Source organism: Amphibalanus amphitrite, unplaced genomic scaffold (genome assembly GCF_019059575.1).
Source record: "Amphibalanus amphitrite isolate SeventyFive unplaced genomic scaffold, NRLGWU_Aamphi_draft 000010F_arrow, whole genome shotgun sequence".
Lineage (NCBI taxonomy): Eukaryota > Metazoa > Arthropoda > Thecostraca > Balanomorpha > Balanidae > Amphibalanus > Amphibalanus amphitrite.
This window is the reverse complement of record NW_024881506.1, coordinates 426,804-449,499: the sequence shown is the minus strand read 5'-3', so window position 1 is coordinate 449,499 and position 22,696 is coordinate 426,804. Positions and strand designations below refer to the sequence as shown.

At 56.9% G+C, this 22,696-nt stretch overlaps 1 protein-coding gene across 1 annotated transcript in view; it reads left to right on the top strand.

Annotated features, from left to right (window-relative positions):
- The first annotated feature begins 733 nt into the window (after window positions 1-733).
- LOC122380882 overlaps window positions 734-22,696 on the top strand; it is a 57,550-nt gene continuing 35,587 nt past the window's right edge. Inside the window, exons 1-3 of the mRNA XM_043364431.1 lie at window positions 734-1,120; window positions 9,294-9,429; window positions 15,474-15,669. Coding sequence (XP_043220366.1) covers window positions 955-1,120; window positions 9,294-9,429; window positions 15,474-15,669 — 498 coding nt within the window. The 5' untranslated portion in view covers window positions 734-954. The remainder of the gene's footprint in view (window positions 1,121-9,293; window positions 9,430-15,473; window positions 15,670-22,696) is intronic.

The following is a 22,696-nucleotide window of genomic DNA, read 5'->3' as shown; positions in this document are numbered from 1 at the left end:
ATGTGAGCGGCCTTACGGCGGATCAGCCCCAGCACTAGCACGGTCTGCAGGTGACTGATGGTCATGTTGACCATATCGGAGGGCAGCCAGACAACTTTCCAACGACGCATTACAGTGCTCATGAGTTTTGCCAAATCTTGCACTATAAGCGCATGAAGTTGGAACAAAATCGGCACGTGCGTTAATGAATGCGACCTAATTTCCGTAGTATCTTTTTTTCTGGACACCCTGTACCTTATCGGTTTGGCACTGGTAACGATCCTGGTCTAGGCTATGGCGTTTGTAGAAACGATGCTCGATCAGTTGAGTACCTACCTATGCCTCTATACTGTAGCTATGAACTCGGGTTCCCCTGACATTACGAATGTTTCCTCAATAGGTTCACTTGTTTCTAAAAAGCTAAACATATAGCCTACGTCCGTTTCTTTGTTGGATCCACTGCTCAATCCCTGAACAATCGTACCGTTTGTGATTTGGTAACGCTGTTCTTGCATTACGAACACGGTCTTATACCCAAGACCAGAAGAAAAATCCCACTAACCGTCCCCTTCTCAGCCCCATCCCCGCATTTTTCGAGCGCGTTCCGTCTGCACGCAGAGGGACCGCTGGCTCGGCCGCCGCGCCGATGCCGGGTGGCGCCGCCCCGCGGCCCCTGGCGCAGCCCGAGTGCTGTTCACGGGCACCTGCGGTTCCCAGTTCTCACCGCCGCCGACCCCCCTCAGACGGCTGTCGAGCGTCGGCGGCGACGGTGGTCGGCGTGGGGGCGGACGGCGACGACGGTGTGCTCTGTGGTGACGTTTTTCTTCAAGGAGTCAACCGGAGGATCGGCGGACCTTTGGTGCCTGCGTGCTCGGTCGGGTACGCCCCAGCTCTGTGCTCGCCGGGAACCCAGCGGACGCTCACACGTGAGAGGACGGTTCGGCGTGTGACTCTGCTCCACGTGCGGCGCAGGCGATGGAGGGCCCGGCGGAGGGCGTGCACCGCGCCTTCTACCAGCTGCCGGCGGCGGAGGCGGCGCGGCCCGGCCGGCCCGACCACCCGGAGGCCCTGAGGCAGTACGTCCGGGGGCAGATCATCGGCAGCGAGCGCAGCTTCCTCGGACCTTACGGAGCCAACAGAGGTGAGAAGGGGACCGTACGGAGCTGACAGGGGTGAGAAGGGGAACGTACGGAGCTGGCAGGGGTGAGAAGGGGACCGTACGGAGCCAACAGAGGTGAGAAGGGGACCGCACGGAGCTGGCAGGGGTGAGAAGGGGACCGCACGGAGCTAGCAGGGGTGAGAAGGGGACCGTACGGAGCCAACAGAGATGAGAGGGGGAACGTGCGGAGCTGGCAGGGGTGAGAGGGGGAACGTACGGAGCCAACAGAGGTGAGAAGGGGACCGTACGGAGCTGGCAGGGGTGAGAAGGGGACCGTACGGAGCCAACAGAGGTGAGAAGGGGACCGCACGGAGCTGGCAGGGGTGAGAAGGGGACCGCACGGAGCTAGCAGGGGTGAGAAGGGGACCGTACGGAGCCAACAGAGGTGAGAGGGGAACGTGCGGAGCTGGCAGGGGTGAGAGGGGGAACGTACGGAGCCAACAGAGGTGAGAAGGGGACCGTACGGAGCTGGCAGGGGTGAGAAGGGGACCGCACGGAGCTGGCAGGGGTGAGAAGGGGAACGTACGGAGCCAACAGAGGTGAGAAGGGGACCGTACGGAGCCAACAGAGGTGAGAAGGGGACCGCACGGAGCTAGCAGGGGTGAGAAGGGGACCGTACGAAGCCAACAGAGGTGAGAAGGGCACCGTACGGAGCCAACAGAGGTGAGAAGGGGACCGTACGGAGCTGGTAGGGGTGAGAAGGGGAACGTTCGGAGCCAACAGAGGTGAGAAGGGGACCTTACGGAGCCAACAGAGGTGAGAAGGGGACCGCACGGAGCTAGCAGAGTTGAGAAGGGGAACGTACGGAGCTGGCAGGGGTGAGAAGGGGACCGCACTGAGCTAGCAGGGGTGAGAAAGAGACCGTACGGAGCCCACAGAGGTGAGAAGGGGACCGCACGGAGCTGGCAGGGGTGAGAAGGGGAACGAACGGAGCTAGCAGGGGTCAGGGCGGGGCCGCACAGACTCGGCAGAGGTGGGGGGGGGGGAGGGCCGTAAAGAGCCAACAGGGTGAGGGCGGGACGGAGACGGAGCAAACGGAGGTGAGGACGGGGCAGGGAAGGGTCGCGCAGGACTAGTTGAGATGAAGACGGGACCTGTGGATTTGTGTGGACGGGACGTGTGGGTTTTGTGTGGAACTGTGGACTAACTAGACGTGTGAGTTTGTGTGGACGGGACGTGTGGACTTGACGTGTGGGTTTGTGTGGACGGGGCATATTAGAGTGAGAATGACTGCGGTTGCAATGCATACCTATTGCATATGTTGTTCGCCTTTGAACTGCGGATACCATTATTTGTTTGCCACATCTTTTAATGCATGTAATCTGCACACATGCTTTTGTTATTGAGATACTTTAATTATGATACAATGCAACATACTATCCTTTTGGGCTCATCTTATCTATGGTTTCGTCGGAACCATTAGCGAAACGACCGCGTCCGTTTCATTTTATCCGACTTGCGTCGCAATAGGTACTGGCCTCGAAGCCAACATTCATCATCACGTTTTGAAGGCCATCAACCGCGCTGGCCGATTTTTGTAAGCCCGCGTCCGGTTTGGTTGGGCCTCTATGTCGCTAGCTAAGTTCTTCACATCTGAGTATCAACAAACAAGCCATCAGTTTGGCTTTCTGTGGCCACAACAGTTGTCCTTTACGGCGAATTGGGCACCGGTTTGACGCAGTGAAGCTGCACCATTCAGCAATGGAGGTCGCGGCAGTTTCGATTTCGCCGATCAAATTTTCCGTTTCAAAAGTGCACAGTGAGGTTCGCACGCTCCTGTAGTGTGGAGCGTCATCAGCCATCAGCAGCCTTCCTACTAGCGAGGATAAGGACTCGCCCTTCAGCCGCTGGTGCCGGTCTTACGAATCGGTTCAATTCAGCAGATGCCATCCTTTCCCAGTTTGTAGTTTATTTCTTTTCCCAGACTTATATGATGTAAATATAATTCCTTCAACTCGTAGGGATGGCGTGCACGTGCAGTGATTGCATCAGTTGCAATATAATGATGAGCGCGTCGGGCGCTGAAGCGGGTGTCTCGTTTTTGTGTTTCAACCTTCATGAAAAGTGAACACGCCGTCGCAATTCTTTCTAAATATTATCTCAATTCTCAACAGGCACCATTTGACCTTGAGCCCTATCATGGCAGACGACCCGTGTTGACTATCTGTTTACGATGACTGAGGGCGTATCGTCGAGGAAATCCCTGCATCCATCTGCATACCGTGTTTGCTTTCGGTCACGTTGCAGCGTCTGTAGGTAAACATGATAAATGTTTCGGGCTTCGAGCTCCGGTGATGTGTAGGGCCAATGCTCGTGCTGCGGTGCTGCAGGATTGGACGTAAAGGGCCTGTTGTGACTCCTGCTGTCTATTGTGTCTTGACGCCTGTTACCGCTGGCCATTGTGTTTTCCTTTTTACATGTCTAGTTAACTTTTATGGGCGTATAAAGGTAGCTCACCCTGATGAAGATTAAGGTATTTAATTAAGCTAACAGGCGGCCAGGACTGGTATATGCTGGTTTGATTCGGTGGGCATGTCGTTAACGTCGCTCAGCGGCCTATTCTTTGCCGTAAACTATCATTCGGGGTTCATTCGTTGCCGTAAAGCCGTCCGCCGGGGTTGTGTGGCGTCTGATTCAGCCCCTCACTCAGTGGGTATCGTGCGTACTACGCAGTAGGGCGATTTTTTTTGTGACAGAGTACGAATACGGCACAGATGGTGGTACATTTGTGGCGCTGTTACAGCAAACACGATTCGACTTTTGGCCCGTACGATGGAAATCATATCCCAGAATCAGGTAGGTACCTATAGTTGTGTTTTTCTTTTCAGTGACATTGCTTCTATTTGGAAATGCAGTTATTCTTTAGGCCAGAGTGAGCCATGGTTCCAAAATCTCCCTGATCGATTCGTGTGACGCGTTTTGGAATAAAGTCTCATAGCGCGAAAATTAATCTGAGTCCAGTTTTACCAACAGAAAAATAGCCGCCTGCCGGATTTTTTTCGCCAAAAGTCGTCTCAGACTTTGGCCTTCCAGGCGAGAAAAAAGTGATAGGTACTGATATGACTCATTATATCAGCCAGTCTAACTGACATGATAGGTAAGTCACATCGGTATAATTTTTTCTCGTCTGGATGACCAATTTCGGGGATGGCTTTTGGCAAAAAAAAAAAAAAAATCCGGCAGGCGGCTATTTTTCTGTTGGTAAAACTGGCCTCTGTACCAGTTTTCTATGTATCTATTTTGTCGAGGGTTATTCCGAAGTCAGTGCACCTCTCCGTGTCCTTTATCTCTGTGGATACCCACGCCATTTGACGGGCTCCGTTTCTGATTTCTGACGTCAGCTCAGGTCCTCGGACGGCCGTCCTCAGTGCGTAAGAGGAGGCGCCTCAGATTACGTAATTGGTTCTCGAGACCGGTCCCGGGCGACGCGGTCAGCTGTTCTGCTGGCCGCGGCGGTGGCTGAGTGGGAGCTCCTACCTCCCGCCCGCCAGCCGGGTCAGCTCAGCTGGTGGCGGTGGCCGGTCCGGCGCGGGTAGTGACCGCCCTAAGGATGTTTGTGACCCACTGTGACTAATGGCATAAGGCAGTCCGTCGCTCGTTTTTCCATGCGGTCTGCAATGCTTACATTCATAAGAATGACTGGCCTACTTTTTAATGTTGCATTTTGTGATTGCTTATCTCTGGACCTATCTACAGGATCGAGTATGCTCATGGCCAGTCGCCAGTGTGTGTAGTCGATTCTCCACGATGTCGACACATTCTCGACTTTTCGGACGGAATTTTAATTCGCAATTAGGAGCATACGTGGAGCCTCTGTTCCGGCTTTCGTATTCAGTGCCGGCAGCTGCCATGACCGCCCCTGAAGGACATCAGTTGAGGTCGCAAGAAGCGCGTAAGTTCTTCTAGACCGGCGTGAAGAGTGGGATAAAAGTACCTTTTCCACGGCGCAAACAGTGGTGTCCGGTGGACGAGGTCTGCGTGAATGAAGCAGTGTAATCATGTTCAGGACCTCCTTTGGTCCTGTGGCAATGGTCCTTTTGTCATTGAGTTTTGTTTCTGTACCGACACGTGCCGCGGCTGCCGTGCTAATCACCGGCTGTTGTTGCCAGTCGCAGCACGAACGGCCGGCACATTGGCACATACATGGGCTGACCAGTGTGTTTGACGTGATAAATGCGCCTATATACTGGCAACGAACGTCGGATGTGAGATCTGATAGGCCTCACGAAAGCGGTTGCAAATGGATGGAGCCGGTATTAACCAGACAAGACCGTATTACCAGACCTCAACTGGCAGCTAGCAGACTGCAGGCCGGCAAACCGATTGCTGCTGAACAAAGTCTTATCGCTGCCTTATGTGGAGCAATCTTAGAAAAATATGCGATCGACTTAAGTGTAAATAAGCGCATGTCATTTCTTTACGGCATGTTCTGCGCTCTGCAACTGCTATCTGTTGACCATGGAGACGAGGCGGACTCGTGCCATTATTCAGGGGCCTCCGGGACGCGGAGACTTTAGATACTGTCTGATGTCGCGGAGGCTGCCAGCGTCCATCAGGTCGGATCAGCGGACAATCGTCCCTGGAGACTCGAGATTCCACAGTAGACCCTGACTTTCCCTGAGAGACTCCGACTGTGATCGACCACCCTTTGGAAACTCCAAACTCTATGACGGACTGATCCAGCAGACTGACTCCAGGACAGACCAGGACGGTTTCCCAGGACAGACCAGGAAGGTCTCATCTCCCAGGGCAGACCGGGACGGTATCCCAGGACAGACCGGGACGGTCGCCCAGGCCCCCCCCCCCCCCCCAGTAGACGACAGTCTGTCGCCGACTGCCGTCCCTGATTCTGCTGCGGCCTGCGAATTGCGATGTGACCCACAGGATGTGAAACCTATCTGCACCGCCGTGCATAGTTCCAGCGTTTGCCATCACTGGCAGTCCGGTAGACAACTTTCCTTCTGGTGTGCGCCTGTCTGGGTCACCGAATACTTCCAGATTCCTAGTCCATTTAGCGACCATTTAGCAAATTTATGCTATTTGAAAGTCATTTTTGCACTCTCCTGTCATTTTTATCTTACCTTTATCTGTAATTTTTACGGTAGATCATCCCTTAACTGAAATCAAGTGTGTGGCTCCCCTGGATAGTTCGGAGAGCTGGGTCCAGCTCCGTTATTCCTTCCTCTTTAACCACGTAAACAAAAGTAGGTCCCATGTTGTGTGGTTCGCAGTGTCTGTACTGATGGAGTTTAAATCAGACCATAGCATGGCTGAGAATCTATGTATATGAACGCGAATTTTCGCTCGTTTTGACCGTCAACTTGCGCCAGTTTTATCATTTGTCGCTTTGCCCAACCGTCTGCGTCATGTCCGAGCTAGTGCCGAACCGCTGGCGGTTGATAACGTGCTCACTATCAGCCTTTGTGTCGGTGAAGTGGGTGGTCCTCATCTGATGCCTATGTAGTTTGTAAGGTGACTTTGAGTTCTCTCCGGATTGGGGACAGGGCCATGAGCGCTGCTGCTCTGTTTCTGAGTTGAGTGTGGTGTTCGGACCTTAAACGTACTAAACGCTCGGGCTGGTCTGATTAGTTATTATGATGGAATTTTACGTACGATATCGTAGATGAGGTGTAACTCGATGCCACTTGGCACTTGTGATTGAGTTGTGAATCGTCTGGTGGAGAGGACGTGGGTGCCTCGCTTTGATTCCTCTTTGAATCTCGCTAAGCTGGACCGCATATCTATGGTGGTGGACTAAGATTCCGTTAGCAAAGGACAGGACTATTTCGACCGATATTTGCGAACGATGCTGCTCTGCACAGCGTGCAGTGCGCAGTTGGAAATCAAATTTCATTCTTAAGAGTTACACTTCCCCTGCTTATCGTCATAAGCCAGGCAGGTCCGGTAAGCATACTACGGGGCGGTCCGTTAACCTTTCGTGAGCAATTTTCAAATGGTCCCCTGTCGGGCCATTTTGAGACTCCGCCGTGCCACTCGGCAGCCGTCACGGAGGCTGAAGCGGCTCCTGCCTGCTGTGCACAGCGCACACCGCGGCGCCACGGACGGTCGTACTGACTGGGTGTGCAGGGACTGGTACGGCCAGGGGCCGTATTCACGTCGACTTCGTAAGTCGATTTTCTTTCGTAAGTATAATTTGGTATTCACGTCGACACTTCTTAAGTTTTTATCGACGGAGTTCACGTGATTAAAAAAATTAACTTAAGAAGTAGGTCAAACTTAAGAAAATTCTTACGAAAATGATCGACGTGAATACGGCCCCAGGTACAGTAGGTCTACAAAATAAGTCCCCGCCGTATGCGGGTCACCAGTGGGCAGTTAGCACCTGAGCGCTACTCGGGCGCCACTTGCCCGCATACGGAAAGGACTTATTTTGTAGACCTACTGTACGATCACAGCGACGGGCCCGGACAGTCGCCTTGCCCAGGGACCGCGCTGCCGCCGCCCCTGTCGGATGACCGTGCCGGACAGACGGCCTCGGAAGCTGAGATCACGTGCAGGACCTTTCTGACTACTGATAGCAATGGCACGCGCCGGACGGTCCGACCCCGTCCGGTGGTCTCATGGCAACAGGCTGCTGTCGGCCCGAGTGTCGAGATGAGGATGCAGTCTGGACCGGCTCTGGAAGCCCTCCGAGATTGATGAGGCGGAGACTGTCGGTTAGTGTTGGTGCTTCATCAGTCAGAGTGATGGTAGAGTCGACAGAGCGTGGCGAGGACTTTGTAAAACCCGGCATGCATGGTGCGTGTGTGTGGCGTGTGCTGTTACAGCTCTCTCCCCAAATCCGCTTGCAGTCGGCGCGAATTTCCACGGAGAACCGAACGACCACCACTCATGATCGTTGGACTTTCGGGAACCTGCTTCTTGGGCGGTGGATTGTGGCTAATGTTGCGCTAGGCACTCTGTACTAATCAGGGGTCCGCCTCCCCCCCCCCCCCCAGGTGGTGGTACTCACCGTGACTTATCGCCGGTACCCCAAGTACTCTCCGGGACTGACCGGTACTCTCCAGAACTCTCCGGCACCTTCTTTAGCGAGCCTGTATTATCCGGTCAGCGAGGCTCCACCCGCCCGCCCTGCGGTGGTCAGGTGCTCCGTAGGTTGAGGTGGACCGGCCCAAACCGGCGCGCACCGGCCCGACACGGCCGGCCGCGGCGCCGGCTGATATGCACAGCGCGGAGTGGCTGACCGCTACCGTCCACCGCGGCCCGCGGCGTCTCCGGGCGGTCGGACCGGGGGATGGATATAGGACCACCTCTCACTGTAAACCAGCCTGACTCTGAGGGAAAGGGGTTCACGGAGGACCAGGCGATTTTATTTTGCAATCCGACCGTTCTGCGGCTATTTATTTTGATGAAGAAAATGCAACCGGCGCTGGCGATCTTTACATAAGTTTTACTATTGATCCGCCGCAGAATGTTGTTATTGGATGGGAAAGTGAGAACCTCATCACTAGCCGTAAGATCTCCGATGCGCCATTGTCAGTTGTCATACACCGGTGTTCTAATCCCCCCTTAGCATGTGCACATTGGCCCGCACGGCCCTCAATCGGCCCCTGAGCGGGAGGTGGCACCCCTCTGTCCGTCTCATGACCTGGTACCGGCTGGTAGCTCGACGGTTTGGTCACGCGCGCCGCAATGGCGCTGACTGAGCTACAGTTCACACGTCAGGCCCTCGTGAGGTCCTTTGGCCGGCCAAAGGTCAGATTTGGTATCGTTAGAGAGCTACTGAAAACTGTATCGGCGAGAGATCACGACGATTCCATTCCAGTACACTTAGTGCTGTCCCGCTGTGAGCAGCGCAAAATCCACCCGCCGCCACGCCCTTTATGTTGTTATCGGTGTAGGATGTCGCGCAATTAACTTCAATAAATATCAACAACGCAATCAACTTCCCCATGTCGATCAGTTTAGCCATCATATGGCACCACTTTCTAATGTAAGGATGAAGCTGTTGCCTGTTTGTACGTATCGCTCGTCTAGTGTTCGTGTATCTGCCACCAGCCCTGCCGCCGGCTGTCCCGTACTGTCCCAGCCCCAGCGGTAGGTACTGCCCTGTTTTGTCCCGCGCCTTTGGTGCTATCCGTCTGGCGGGTACCCTGTATTCCCACCTGACCGCCCCTCTGTGTCTCGTGCGCAGCGGTGTACTGCGACCACACTGCGTCCGGCAAGAGCCTGCGCTTCATCGAGGACTACATCCGTGACGAGGTGCTGGCCACCTACGCCAGCACGCACACCACGTCCACCAACGCCGCCCTGCAGACCACCTCGTTCAGGTGAGCACCGGACCACAGTGTCGGGCTGGGGTGACACCCCCCCCCCCCTGCACCGGGCCTCCGTGCCGAACCGGGCCGGCCCCATGGCGCTGGGTGGGAGTGACACTACGACCGCGTCTGCACTGTCACAGCGCGTGGTCACTTTGGAGCTGATATGCTACGAAGCAGCAGTGAAGCTTCGTAGAGGTTGTGCTGTATTTTCAAATGTTATGCCATTGCCAAACCCGGAAGCAAAGTGCACATGCTCAAAACCTGGTCCTGCATCTTATGCTGAGCGTCTCCTTAAGGTGCTGATTATATCGGAAATCAAAGAAGAATATAAGAAGCTATAAATGACAAAAACAAGTCAAATGTCATGAACTACTTTGCCATTTGACTTGACGAGCCATTTGACTTGTATTTATGCATCGAGTACTCTGTGCCATGGATAGAGGCGAAATATCTGTGCTAGTTTTGTTCGATCTATCGAAATGTTTCGATGTTGTGCCGCATGCCACACTGTTAGCGAAGCTCACCCTGTACGGCATTGATACGGACTGGTTCCGAAGCTATTTGTACGGCCATACCCAGCAAGTCCGCGTGAGCTCTATTGGGGGACGGCATCAGCTATCTAGGACTAGGGAGAATACCATCGGTGTGTTCCAGGGCGGTGCACTTAGCTGTATCATGTACATGCTGTTTGCGAATGATTTGAGCCTTGGACTGCCGAGTGACGTCACTACTGTACAATATGCCGACGATACGCAGCTATTAGTATCCGGCAGCAAGCGTGACATCCAGAGAATCATCAGCAGCATGGAACACGCACTCAGCTATGTGTACAACTGGTTCTGTCACAACGGGATGAAGTTGAACACCAAGAAGACACAGATGGTTGTGCTGGGAACACCCGCGATGCTCCGTACGCTGCCGCCTGTTGTTGTCCGCTTCTGTGGCAATGTTATAGCCGACTCGAGAGAGGTTAAAAACCTCGGTGTGTTCATTGATCGCCACCTCAGCTTTGAGACACATGTGACATACATCACAAGAAAGTGTACAGGCATATTGATAGGGTTATCTCATGCGCGCCATGTCATGCCAAAACAGACGCTGAAGGTGATTGTTGAGGCACTCGTCCTGTCCGTGGTTCGATACTGCCTATCCGTCTACGGCTCATGCGGAGTCACCCAGCGCGACCGTGTACAGAAGATTGTCAACTTCTGTGCCCGTGTAGTGACAGGGAAGCGCCGTTTCGACCATATTAGCGGTGAGATACAGCGGCTCCGTTGGCTCAAGGTAGAGCAGCTGATCGACTACCACATCGTGTGTGCGCTGGCGAGTGTCATCGTGACCCAGCAGCCTGAGTACCTATGTGGAACTATTGGACCGAGATCGAGCCAAAGGCACACCTACAGAACGAGACAAGCCGATCTATTCAGCCGCCCCAACATACGCACTGAATCCGGTAGGCGGAGAATGTGTTACCGTGGCGTGACACTGCTCAACGGTATAGGGGCAGATCCCTGTGAGCCCGGGTTCCGTAGAGCTGTCAGAGCGGTCGTCGGATCTGTCGATCCTCAGTGATGATCGGAGTGAGTTGATGTATGAGTGGTATGCGTGTGGAACGTGAATGTGGCCTAAATTCGTCCTTTTTGTACTTGTAACTGACGTGAAAGAGTGAAAAGTCATGGTGAGTGGACTTCTTTTGAATAAATCTGAATCTGAATCTGAATCATGCTATTATCGAGGAAGACCTTTCTGAAGCACCACGAGGGTCCTTACCGTGAGACCCCGCCGCCACCCCGATCAATAGGCGGCGGTGGGCGCTGTCTCGTCTGGCCACTGATCAGTAGTCTGACTGCGACAGGCCGGCGACCGATGTCGAACCGCCCGGCAGAGCCATTTCCTCTGGGTACGTGCCCGGCGCCCCGAACCGCGGCTCCGCTCCCCGTGCGGCACTCGGAGGCGGCCCCGCTGGCACATCCATCACCGATGGACGTCGGACGGTGGCAGCCCTGACCAGTGACCGGGGTGGTCACATCAGTCGGACGGTGGCAGCCCTGGACCGGGGCGGTCACATCAGTCGGACGGTGGCAGCCCTGACCAGTGACCGGGGCGGTCACATCAGTCAGACGGTCACACGACCGACCCCGGGGCGGTCGCATCACGCATCAGTCACATCGCTGGTCTGGTCGCATCAGCCGTCAGTCACATCGCTGGTCCGGTCAGTCACGTCACTGACCAGGCCGGCCGGTACCATGACTGTCACATACTGTGCCGCGGCGCCAGTTTTTGTCCCAGTCCACTGTTTGCTCTGCACTCGGTCTGTCGGTGCTGCGGGACGCAATGGGAACAGGAAGAGGTCAACATTCTCCAGTGGGTGGGCAGGGCTGGCGGGCAGCCTGTAGCCGGGGCTGGCGGGACTGGTCGGTCTCCACTGAACCCAGCACGACAGATCCACCCTGCCCCCGGTGGCCGCCCTGCCCCGGACAGATCCACCCCGCCCCCGGCGGCCGCGCTGCCCCGGACAGAGCCGCCCTGCATGCCCCGTACAGATCCACCCTGTCCAGGACAGATCCACCCCGCCCCCGGCGGCCGCGCTGCCCCAGACAGATCCACCTTGCCCCCAGCGGCCGCGCTGCCCCCGGACAGATCCAGCCCGCCCCCGGCGGCCACCCCGCCCCGGACCGATCCACCCCGCCCCCGGCGGCCGCGCTGCGTGATAGGTCACGCTGCTGCAATGTGCTCTGCAGTGCCATTTGGGCCGCGGCCGTACCCGCGCCGATATATTTGGTTCTGCTATATACGGCCCGTCGTAAGGGAGCCAGCCGTGGTTAACAGCCGGGAATAGGCAGCCTGACATTTTGTCGTGCCTGGTGAGTGAGCACTGCCTCTGAAGACCCATCCGAGGCGAACCGACCCGGGTGTTGTTGTTGGTCGTGCATCCGAAGCAGACTCAGTTAGTCTCTGTTGTTGACGTTGCGCTGGACCTGGCTGAAATAGCTGTGTCCGTGGGTGTCGTCTGGAGGGGCGTGTCGCCGTCTGTCTGTCTGCCGCTGTAACTTTCCGCTGGGCACCAGACGCCGCGGTCCGCGGAACGCTGTGCGCGGAATTCCGCGCTGAGTCGCGGGCGGACTCGGCACATCAGCTGAGAGCGCCTCGGTGCCGCCGAGGTGCTCTCGTCTGCCCGACCGGCGCCTTTGATGTCTGCGGCGGGACCGAGACAACGAGTCCGGTCGTCGTGCTCGGTAAACAAGGGCCCACCTTTAGATGTGCGCAATTCAACGGACTTGTAAGCATATAAGGTATGCCGGGCTTGTGTAGCCAGAGGGATAATACCTACTCTTTTTTACAAATCAAAATGCAGCTCCTGAAGCGGCGCTAGGCATTTGCTGCGGAGCAAGGTGGTTGGAAAAAATGGTCACTAAGTCGGCTGTCTGTCTGGTGTATTCTGCTGCGATCAGTCCCCCGGTGGCCTTGTGGATTTTTTCTGATAAAACCACTTACATTTATGCGACGAAGATAGGCGCCGTTTTTTTTTTCTTCTGACCGAGATGGTCTGAGGAGCTCGTCAGTTTGAACTAAAGTGGCCCGCTCAGAGTTGTCGCATGCTCGCTGATACCGGCCTTGGGCCATCAGGATTCAGGCTCTCCTTATCGCTAGGTCAGTTTTGGTTAGCAGGTCTTCGGGGCATCCATCAGGCATCAGCTGCTCTTTCAGCATGTCCCTCCCCAATTCATAGTTGGGCCTTGCCCCTTCCCTCCTTGTCCCTTGGGAACCTTGTTCGTAAGCGTCGCGTCCGTAAACCTTATCCTCGTCCGCGGTAATTGGTGCGTCAGATGACCCGGCAAACGTGATCTGCCAGTGCTCTCCCGGTATTGATTGACCTGTCTTCTGATACACTCTCCTCACCTACCGTGCTCCGCCTTCCCAGCAATGGGTCTGTTCCAGTCGCACTTCCTAACACCTCTAAACTCCTCCAATATTGCTTCCCTGTTCCAGTGGCAGCTCTAGCCCCTACAAAGCCAAGGAGGGCCCTGCTCCAACCTATCTTGCTCTTGGAGGAGTTTAGAGGTGTTAGGAAGTGCGACTGGAACAGACCCAATGCCGCGCCTGCTGCCGTGATACGTAATTGAGTCACCGCTCAGCTCCGTCACTGACCAGGCGTGCCGAGCAGCGCGGACCAGGCGTGCCGAGCAGCGTGGCTACAATGGAGCTGCCGGTCTGTTACCACTGATATTGGGGCAGTGGACGGGTTCGGGCGCGGAGACGGTCTCTCGCTGGGTCCAGTATAAACTGGTGGTGACGGACGAGCTATTAAATCGGGGCGGGATGGGCGGGTATCTGCCAGGCGTTAAATCGAGGCTGGACGGGCGCTGGTCCAGGTTGGCGGCCGCGCTTTGGAGCTGTGTGTGACGCCGGTTGCTGGGGGCTAAAGGGACTGAATCGGTGCTAGGCTGGGACAGGCTGACACGACGAATTTGGAAAATGACAGACAGGCTGTCAGTGGAGACGGGAGACAGTGAGAGGAGAAAACAGAGTGGGTCAGAAATGAGCAGGGTGAAACTGATGACGATCTGAAACGATGCCCGGTGGTGCGTGTGTGGTGAGATGGTGCGGGTGTGCGGCAGAAACGGTCCCCCCAGTCCCGACGTGCGACCAGTCCCGACTGTGTAAATGGACACTGGGCAGCGGTACATCGTTAGTACCGCTAATTGAACACAGACGCACGGGACGGCGTCGTTCTCAGAGGTGACAGCAATAACCGCCTCCAGAAATAGCGAGTGTATACTGCTCGGCGACTTCTTCCACGCAGCAGCAAAAAGCTGCGCCTCGCTGGATGTCAGTATTTGCAGGAGTGAGCGCGTCAGACGCCGAGCTGTGAATGTCACTCAGGCTTTGTTTTCGGTTGATCTGTAGCACCGGCTGTCAATGCACTGAGTCGAGTCACCTGCAGTGCCGGATAGCGACAATCGGCATTCATGGTATGCGGCCCCCTCCTTTGTTATTCAGTCTTGCAATTTAGCATTGAGATGTTGCGTGTAGGCGCCATCGCCCCTTGTAGAACACGGCAGCTTTACACAGATAGCAATGCTCTGGCTCCGGGAGACAGGCCGACGCGTTTCTGCGGCCGGTCAGATGTGCGCTCTGCGCCGCTGTTGATTGGGAAGTACGGGCTGGTTTTTGTTGTCTTCAATTGGATCGTGCGTCCGCTCCAGCGCTGACACTGGTGGCCTGTTGTACGATTTGCTGTTATCGCCTGCCTCCAAGCTAAAGAGCGACAGTAGGTCGATACCCACCGGCCGGACAAGCTGATATTTTATTTATCACGGGCTGCGGTAATCAATAAGTTTCCTAGTCTTGTGTGGTGTGCTTCACTTCACCGGAAATTCTAGGCATTTTCATTTATAATATACCGAGATGCGATTGCGGTTCAGACATACACCTCCGTTTACTAAGCTATGCTCCAGTTATAGGCGATAACCGCGTAGAGCTTCTCCGTTACCAATATTGGAGCAGTGCTGTGTGGATGCGATGTGTTCGTGCGCGCCTCTTAGGTAGCGCCGGCTCTCGTCGCTCAATATAGCGCCCGTCATCTTAGTCCTCTCTGCCGCCGCTGCTCGGGTGACGCCTTATGCACGCGGCCCGGCGACCTTTCGCGAGCGGCGCCTGCCCTGCCGGCGCGTTATTGGCCCGCCGTTATTACGGCCCGATGGCTCCTCGGAGACGGGGCTCGTTACAGCACGATGATCGCCGATCTGCGACCCGACGCCAGCAGCATCTAAAGATGCATTGGCCCAGAACATTGGCTGCGACACGAAGGGCTCTATGTATAATATCAAGCATCAATCCATGTGTATGCTACAGTTTGGTGTCATGTCTACTAAAGGTCACCGTAACTAGCCTGCTGCTGCTGTCTGCATCCACTGCAATGAGGCGGTTTCTGTTCCACCCTACGCACTGTGTGTGGGACGGGTTTTGTTGACTGTACGGACTGTGTGTGGCGGGCTGTTTTGTCTGACAGTGAGCTGTATGTTCTGACGCCGCCCTCTCTCCCTTCACAGGGACGAGGCGCGGCAGCTGGTGCGCAGCGCCGTGCAGGCCTCTGAGCACGACGCGGTGCTGTTCTGCGGCTCCGGGGCCACCGGCGCCGTGCACAAGCTGCTGGCGCTGCTACGACTGCCGCAGCCGCCCATTGTGCTGGTCGGACCGCACGAACACCACTCGAACCTGCTGCCCTGGAGGGAGGTGGCGCACCAGGTGAGGGAACTGGGGGAGGGAGGTAGCCCACCAGGTGAGGGAACTGGGGAGGGAGGTGGCGCACCAGGTGAGGGAACTGGGGAGGGAGGTGGCGTACCAGGTGAGGGAACTGGGGAGGAATGTGGCGCACCAGGTGAGGGAACTGGGGAGGAGGTGGCGCACCAGGTGAGGGAACTGGGGAGGGAGGTGGCGCACCAGGTGAGGGAACTGGGGAGGGAGGTGGCGCACCAGGTGAGGGAACTGGGGAGGGAGGTGGCGCACCAGGTGAGGGAACTGGGGAGGGAGGTGGCGTACCAGGTGAGGGAACTGGGGAGGGAGGTGGCGCACCAGGTGAGGGAACTGGGGAGGGAGGTGGAGTACCAGGTGAGGGAACTGGGGAGGGAGGTGGCGCACCAGGTGAGGGAACTGTGGGAGGGAGGTGGCGTACCAGGTGAGGGAACTGGGGAGGGAGGTGGCGTACCAGGTGAGGGAGCTGGGGAGGGAGGTGGCGCACCAGGTGAGGGAACTGTGGGAGGGAGGTGGCGTACCAGGTGAGGGAACTGGGAAGGGAGGTGGCCCACCAGGTGAGGGAACTGTGGGAGGGAGGTGGCGTACCAGGTGAGGGAACTGGGGAGGGAGGTGGCGTACCAGGTGAGGGAACTGGGGAGGGAGGTGGCGCACCAGGTGAGGGAACTGTGGGAGGGAGGTAGCCCACCAGGTGAGGGAACTGGGGAGGGAGGTGACGCACCAGGTGAGGGAACTGTGGGAGGGAGGTAGCCCACCAGGTGAGGGAACTGTGGAGGGAGGTGGCGCACCAGGTGAGGGAACTGTGGAGGGAGGTGGCGTACCAGGTGAGGGAGCTGGGGAGGGAGGTGGCGCACCAGGTGAGGGAACTGTGGGAGGGAGGTGGCGTACCAGGTGAGGGAACTGGGGAGGGAGGTGGCGTACCAGGTGAGGGAACTGGGGAGGGAGGTGGCGCACCAGGTGAGGGAACTGTGGGAGGGAGGTAGCCCACCAGGTGAGGAACTGGGGGAGGAGGTGGCGCACCAGGTGAGGGAACCGTACCTATCCTGGAGGGAGGTGGCGCACCAGGTGAGGGAAGCACACCTGATACCCTGGAGGGAGGCTAACACAGAGCTGTTGTCGTGAAGGGAGGCAAACACAGCTGCTGCCGATGCAGAGGGATTGAATAGCAAACACGAGATGTGTAGCGGGACCTAACCGGATCTCGCTGGGTCTAGAAGACACTCTAAGGGGAACTATCTGAGAACACAGATCGTTGTAGATAAATTCCTGCACGCAGAGGACGCTCACTGAACCTATAGGACACTTATTGGGGGGGGGGGGCGCTGAACTTCCAGACAGTTTCAGGGGGTAAGTCGGGTGACAGGACACTGCCGGCCGGGACCGGTGGAGCCCCACCCGGGCCGGGGGCCGACGGAAGCCGCTGATGGCGCCATTATGGATGGCCTCCCGCCCGTAATGTCGCCCGAGCTGCTTTTGTTATTCAGTCGCGAGTACACGTCCCGCGGCCTTGGATGGCCCAGTGTTTACTGCACGGCTAGATTTGGCTCGGACGACCTGCCCATGGCATTGAAAGCCAGGTGTTTATGTTCCCAAATATTTGTGCCGGCGTCTCGTGTCGATCGGTTTATGGCTTAGGTATGCCATTGGCTTTTCACAGACGGTTTCAGACTGTAGCTGTGCTGCCATATTTGCTGGTAGCTCGCTAATTCTCTGAGATGATATTGTAGCCGGGTCCTGAAACGATTTTGACAGGTCACGTAATGCATAATGCATTTTATTCGTTTTTTATCTGTAATAGTTTGTCTCGTGTGCTGATATTGATATCATGTTAGTTTTTATTCACTGGCCACTGCGATGATTATTTTTTTTAGATTGGGTCCTAATGTCTCTTAGTGTTGACTGTCAATATTCCCAAGTGCTTCGGCTATCTTGGCTGTTGTGTTAGCACGGAATTCTCAGACGTCATATCCTCACATTGACGTAGATGTAGTTGATCGCCGGCTGCGTCGGGGGACCTGTCTCGTCCAGACACCAAGTAATCAGCCCGTCAGTCAGTTAGCAGCTAGTGGAACATTTCGTCAGGCGCGGTTTGGACTGAGCTCGGTGATAGAGCGAATATTCAACGTATTTGTACGGCACAGCCGATGTGCTGCACACTGCGCACCGCAGCTTACAGGATGTCATGTTCGTATTGGATCACGGCATATCACTGCCTCACATTAGGCATCCAAACATGATTATGTGCACATTTTACATCGTATTACCTATGCAAATCTTACTTTTGGCTGAGCCCCGTGACTTATCTACCTGCATTATGCATACGTTATGTTGATGCTACATTAGTTTTCGGAATGTCTAAGCAGGAGCGGTAAAGCTCTTATCATTGGGTGAATTGTTTTGACGGCTGTCGCCTGGATTCCGTCTGTCCCAGTTTCTGCCCCCCCCCCCCGCTGCCGGCCTTTGGCGGAGCGGCGGGGGTCGGAGCGGCTCCCGGGGCGCTCTGAAGCCCCCCGACGGGAGCCATCAGCTGATCGATGGCCGGCAACGGCTCCGCCAAGGTTGCCCCGGCACAGATCGCCCGCCGGCCGACCGGTCACCGGCTGCAACAGGACCTGGGAATGGACGGTGGGCCGTGGGTACGAATCTTCGGCAGCTGGTGACGGACCGTGGGTAGCTGGGGATGGACCGTGGGCAGCTGGGACGGACTGTGGAGTGTGGACAGCTGGGGACGGACTGTGGGCAGCTGGGAATGGATCGTGGGCAGGTGAGGACGGACCATGGACAGCTGGGGACGGACCGTGAGCAGCTGGGGACGGACTGTGGGTAGCTGGCCACGGACTGTGGGTGCTGCCGGGAGCGTGGGACGGACCCGGGGCTATTGCCAATGGCAGTTGTCGTTCGCTGCCGATGCTGTGTCCGATATGGCTTAGCGAACTCTCACGATGCGGGTTACTCAAGCATTAACGGGACGTTGAATCGTGATTAGCGGGCCGAGGTGACACGACGCGACACCGAGCCAGTGGGGTCCAGGGAAGGGGGAGGAGGAGGGGGGGGGGCGATAACGAGAAGGGTGGAGAAGAACAAACAGAACCGCGGCGGCCCGCCGTGGTCGGCCGATAACACGCGCAGTGTGAGCCGAGCCGCGGTGTACAAGGGGTGCGCGGAGTGTTTCTCGCGCGGCGCGCGACGAACGCGATATAAGTGCTCGGTTTGGTGTACGGAATAACAGGACAACATCAACGGAGCGACAGGAGACGGACGCAGGATGACAGGTGGGCGCAGCGATAGGCTGCGGGGGGGAAGAATCTAGGTAGAACGGCCACGAGGAGACGGGATAGGGGGGGGGGTGGGACCGTTCGACGGGCGCTATAGAAGTGGGCGTGACGGAGAGGGGCGGGTATCTAGCTGACCACGACACCGTGCGCCTAGAGAGGCCAGCATCTGTGGTCCCCGTCGTGCCATGGCCACGGCCGACGGGTGTGACCTGATCCGTATATGCCGTGTGCACAGGAGGACCTGGCAACTGTGGTCCCCGTCGTGTCATGGCCACGGCCGACGGGTGTGACCTGATCCGTATATGCCGTGTGCACAGGAGGACCTGGCAACTGTGGTCCCCGTCGTGTCATGGCCACGGCCGACGGGTGTGACCTGATCCGTATATGCCGTGTGCACAGGAGGACCTGGCACTCTGTGGTCCCCGTCGTGTCATGGCCACGGCCGACGGGTGTGACCTGATCCGTATATGCCGTGTGCACAGGAGGACCTGGCAACTGTGGTCCCCGTCGTGTCATGGCCACGGCCGACGGGTGTGACCTGATCCGTACATGCCGTGTGAACAGGATGACCTGGCAACTGTGGTCCCCGTCGTGTCATGGCCACGGCCGACGGGTGTGACCTGATCCGTACATGCCGTGTGAACAGGATGACCTGGCAACTGTGGTCCCCGTCGTGCCATGGCCACGGCCGACGGGTGTGACCTGATCCGTATATGCCGGGTGCACAGGAGGACCTGGCAACTGTGGTCCCCGTCGTGTCATGGCCACGGCCGACGGGTGTGACCTGATTCGTACATGCCGTGTGAACAGGATGACCTGGCAACTGTGTTCCCCGTCGTGTCATGGCCACGGCCGACGGGTGTGACCTGATCCGTACATGCCGTGTGAACAGGATGACCTGGCAACTGTGGTCCCCGTCGTGTCATGGCCACGGCCGACGGGTGTGACCTGATCCGTACATGCCGTGTGAACAGGATGACCTGGCAACTGTGGTCCCCGTCGTGTCATGGCCACGGCCGACAGGTGTGACCTGATCCGTACATGCCGTGTGAACAGGATGACCTGGCCACTGTGGTCCCCGTCGTGCCATGGCCACGGCCGACGGGTGTGACCTGACCCGTATATGCCGTGTGCACAGGAGGACCTGGCAACTGTGGTCCCCGTCGTGTCATGGCCACGGCCGACGGGTGTGACCTGATCCGTACATGCCGTGTGAACAGGATGACCTGGAAACTGTGGTCCCCGTCGTGTCATGGCCACGGCCGACGGGTGTGACCTGATCCGTACATGCCGTGTGAACAGGATGACCTGGCAACTGTGGTCCCCGTCGTGCCATGGCCACGGCCGACGGGTGTGACCTGATCCGTATATGCCGTGTGAACAGGAGGACCTGGCAACTGTGGTCCCCGTCGTGCCATGGCCACGGCCGACGGGTGTGACCTGATCCGTATATGCCGTGTGCACAGGAGGACCTGGCAACTGTGGTCCCCGTCGTGTCATGGCCACGGCCGACGGGTGTGACCTGATCCGTACATGCCGTGTGCACAGGAGGACCTGGCAACTGTGGCCCCCGTCGAGCCATATCTGGCCCGACGACGGGTATGACCTGACACGTGACGTAACTCGCGAGTTCTACCCGGCAGGTAATGGTGCGAACTGATCCAGAACAGGCGGGCACGTGTAGGAGAGGGGCGGGTATCTAGTGGCCTCCATCGGGGCGCGGCGGCATTGGGTGAGACGGCAATTTAGTGGTGTCAATCGTAGCTTGAATCTGTGGAACTACGGTTTTGTCCAATGTCCAATTCGGAATTCGGTTGGACAATGACGCAGGCTTTGGACAACTTTGGACAATCATTGCTACACCTCAGCATTTTTATAAAGCAATCGTGGTTAACACTGATTAACGAATAGAAAGTTCAGCTTTTGAGATGATTAACACATTAAAGCTGCTAAAAATACATAAAAAATAGATAACAGTGTTAACTGTAAACTATTGCGTAGGTTTCGGACATCTTTGGACAAATGGCTGGCTTAAACATTTTGGACGGAAATCGACGTAAGCATTGGAATTGGACGGACATTGGACATACATTTTCTGAAACTAACACCACTAGACGGCATACGCCGAGGTGATAAAGACGAGGCGCCGTCAGCGAGGTGTCGTCGCGGCTGAGCAAATATTGGAGCTTCCGACCGGTCGGGACGAGAGCAGAGAGGGAGAGTTTGAGGGCACGCAGCTGCGCGCTAAGACAAACAGGTCGGCCGTGCCGAGGCCCAGGGAGGGGATATGGGGCGTTGGGAGCGGTCTCCAGCGGCGGCTGGGTTCTGGGGAGGGTCCGGTCATAACGGAGGGTGGGGGTGGGGGGGGAGGGAGATACACTTGGCTGGACATGTGCGTCGGGTAGATCGAAATAGTCAGTGTCACTCTGCGGTGCAGTGATGGATTCCAGACTGGGTGTGTGCGCAGAATAGACCGCCCCAGTCAGTGACGCCGCCGTGCAGAGATGCATTGTATGTCGGCTAGCCGGGTGCCCCGGGCGCCCCGATTTCGGCTGGCTTTGAACGCTAGGCGGATTGAGATGGTGAGTGTCACGCTGACGTGCCGCGGTGGTTCCCGGCTGGCTGTGTCGACTGCAGTCCTTCCCCAGGGCACGTATCAGCAAGAAGGCTCATGTTAGACCGTTTCCAACGCTAAGTCGGAATGTAACTGCACAACTGCAGGTCGTCACTGTCCCGTCGTGGCGGCGGCCGCCGCTTGTGATACTGATGGGTCGGGCTTTCGAATGAGCCTGATCCGTACACCTATCATATCCCTCGCCCGTGTGCGGCGTTCTGTTGCGTCTAGCGTGTGGGGAGGGGGTCAGTTGGACCCCCCTCCCCCTGCCGTCCGGCTCCTGATTGGGCTGGAAGGCCCAGGTCATCAGACCAGTTTCGGTCGCCAATGGGACGTCATTAAGCTCCGCCAAAGCGAGCCTCACGGACGTCACCCCAAACGGCCGACTCGTCTCGTCTCGTCTCGGCCGGCGCCGGCTCTCCCCCATGGCAAGACAGTGAACGCGACGGTTCGTGTATGTAGGTTGGACCACCGGCTGGAATGACTGGATCCGGTTATACTCTGACCACGTGGTGTGGGCGTCACATTTCTGTTGGCTTAGACCCGGCGTCGGCAAGGCGGTCTAGATGACATTAACAGGGTCAACATGTCGCCAACTGGTCGGTGCGCGTGCATGCCATCGCGGCCTCGGTATGGTATCGAAATATACCTGGCGCAATAGCGGCGCCTGCCAGACATGCCGAGTTCAACGCGTATAGCCCAGCAGAAACGCAGCGCGGCAAACTCGCTGACTAGCGCTCGCGTCAAACGCGAAAGCCGGACATGAGGGGAATCTGTGGACCCAGTGGGCTATTTGCTTACGGCCTGGGCGGCCGTAGCGGCGATAAAAGCTACACCGCCGACAAACCGACAAACAAGGGAGGGACCATGGCCTGGGACGGACGGAGAGGAGGGGAGGGGAGGAAAGAGGAGAGGAGAGGAGGGGAGGGGCGAGGAGAGGAGAGGAGAGGAGAGGAGAGAGAGAGGGAGAGAGAGAGGATAGAGGGCGGAAGAGAGAGAGAGAGAGGAGGGAGAGGAAGAGAGAGAGAGAGAGAGAGAGAGAGAGAGAGAGAGAGAGAGAAAAAGGGGGGTGCGGCGACATGGATAAGGGAACGTGCGGCCGAGCGGGCGGACGCGCGGAAAGACGACCTTG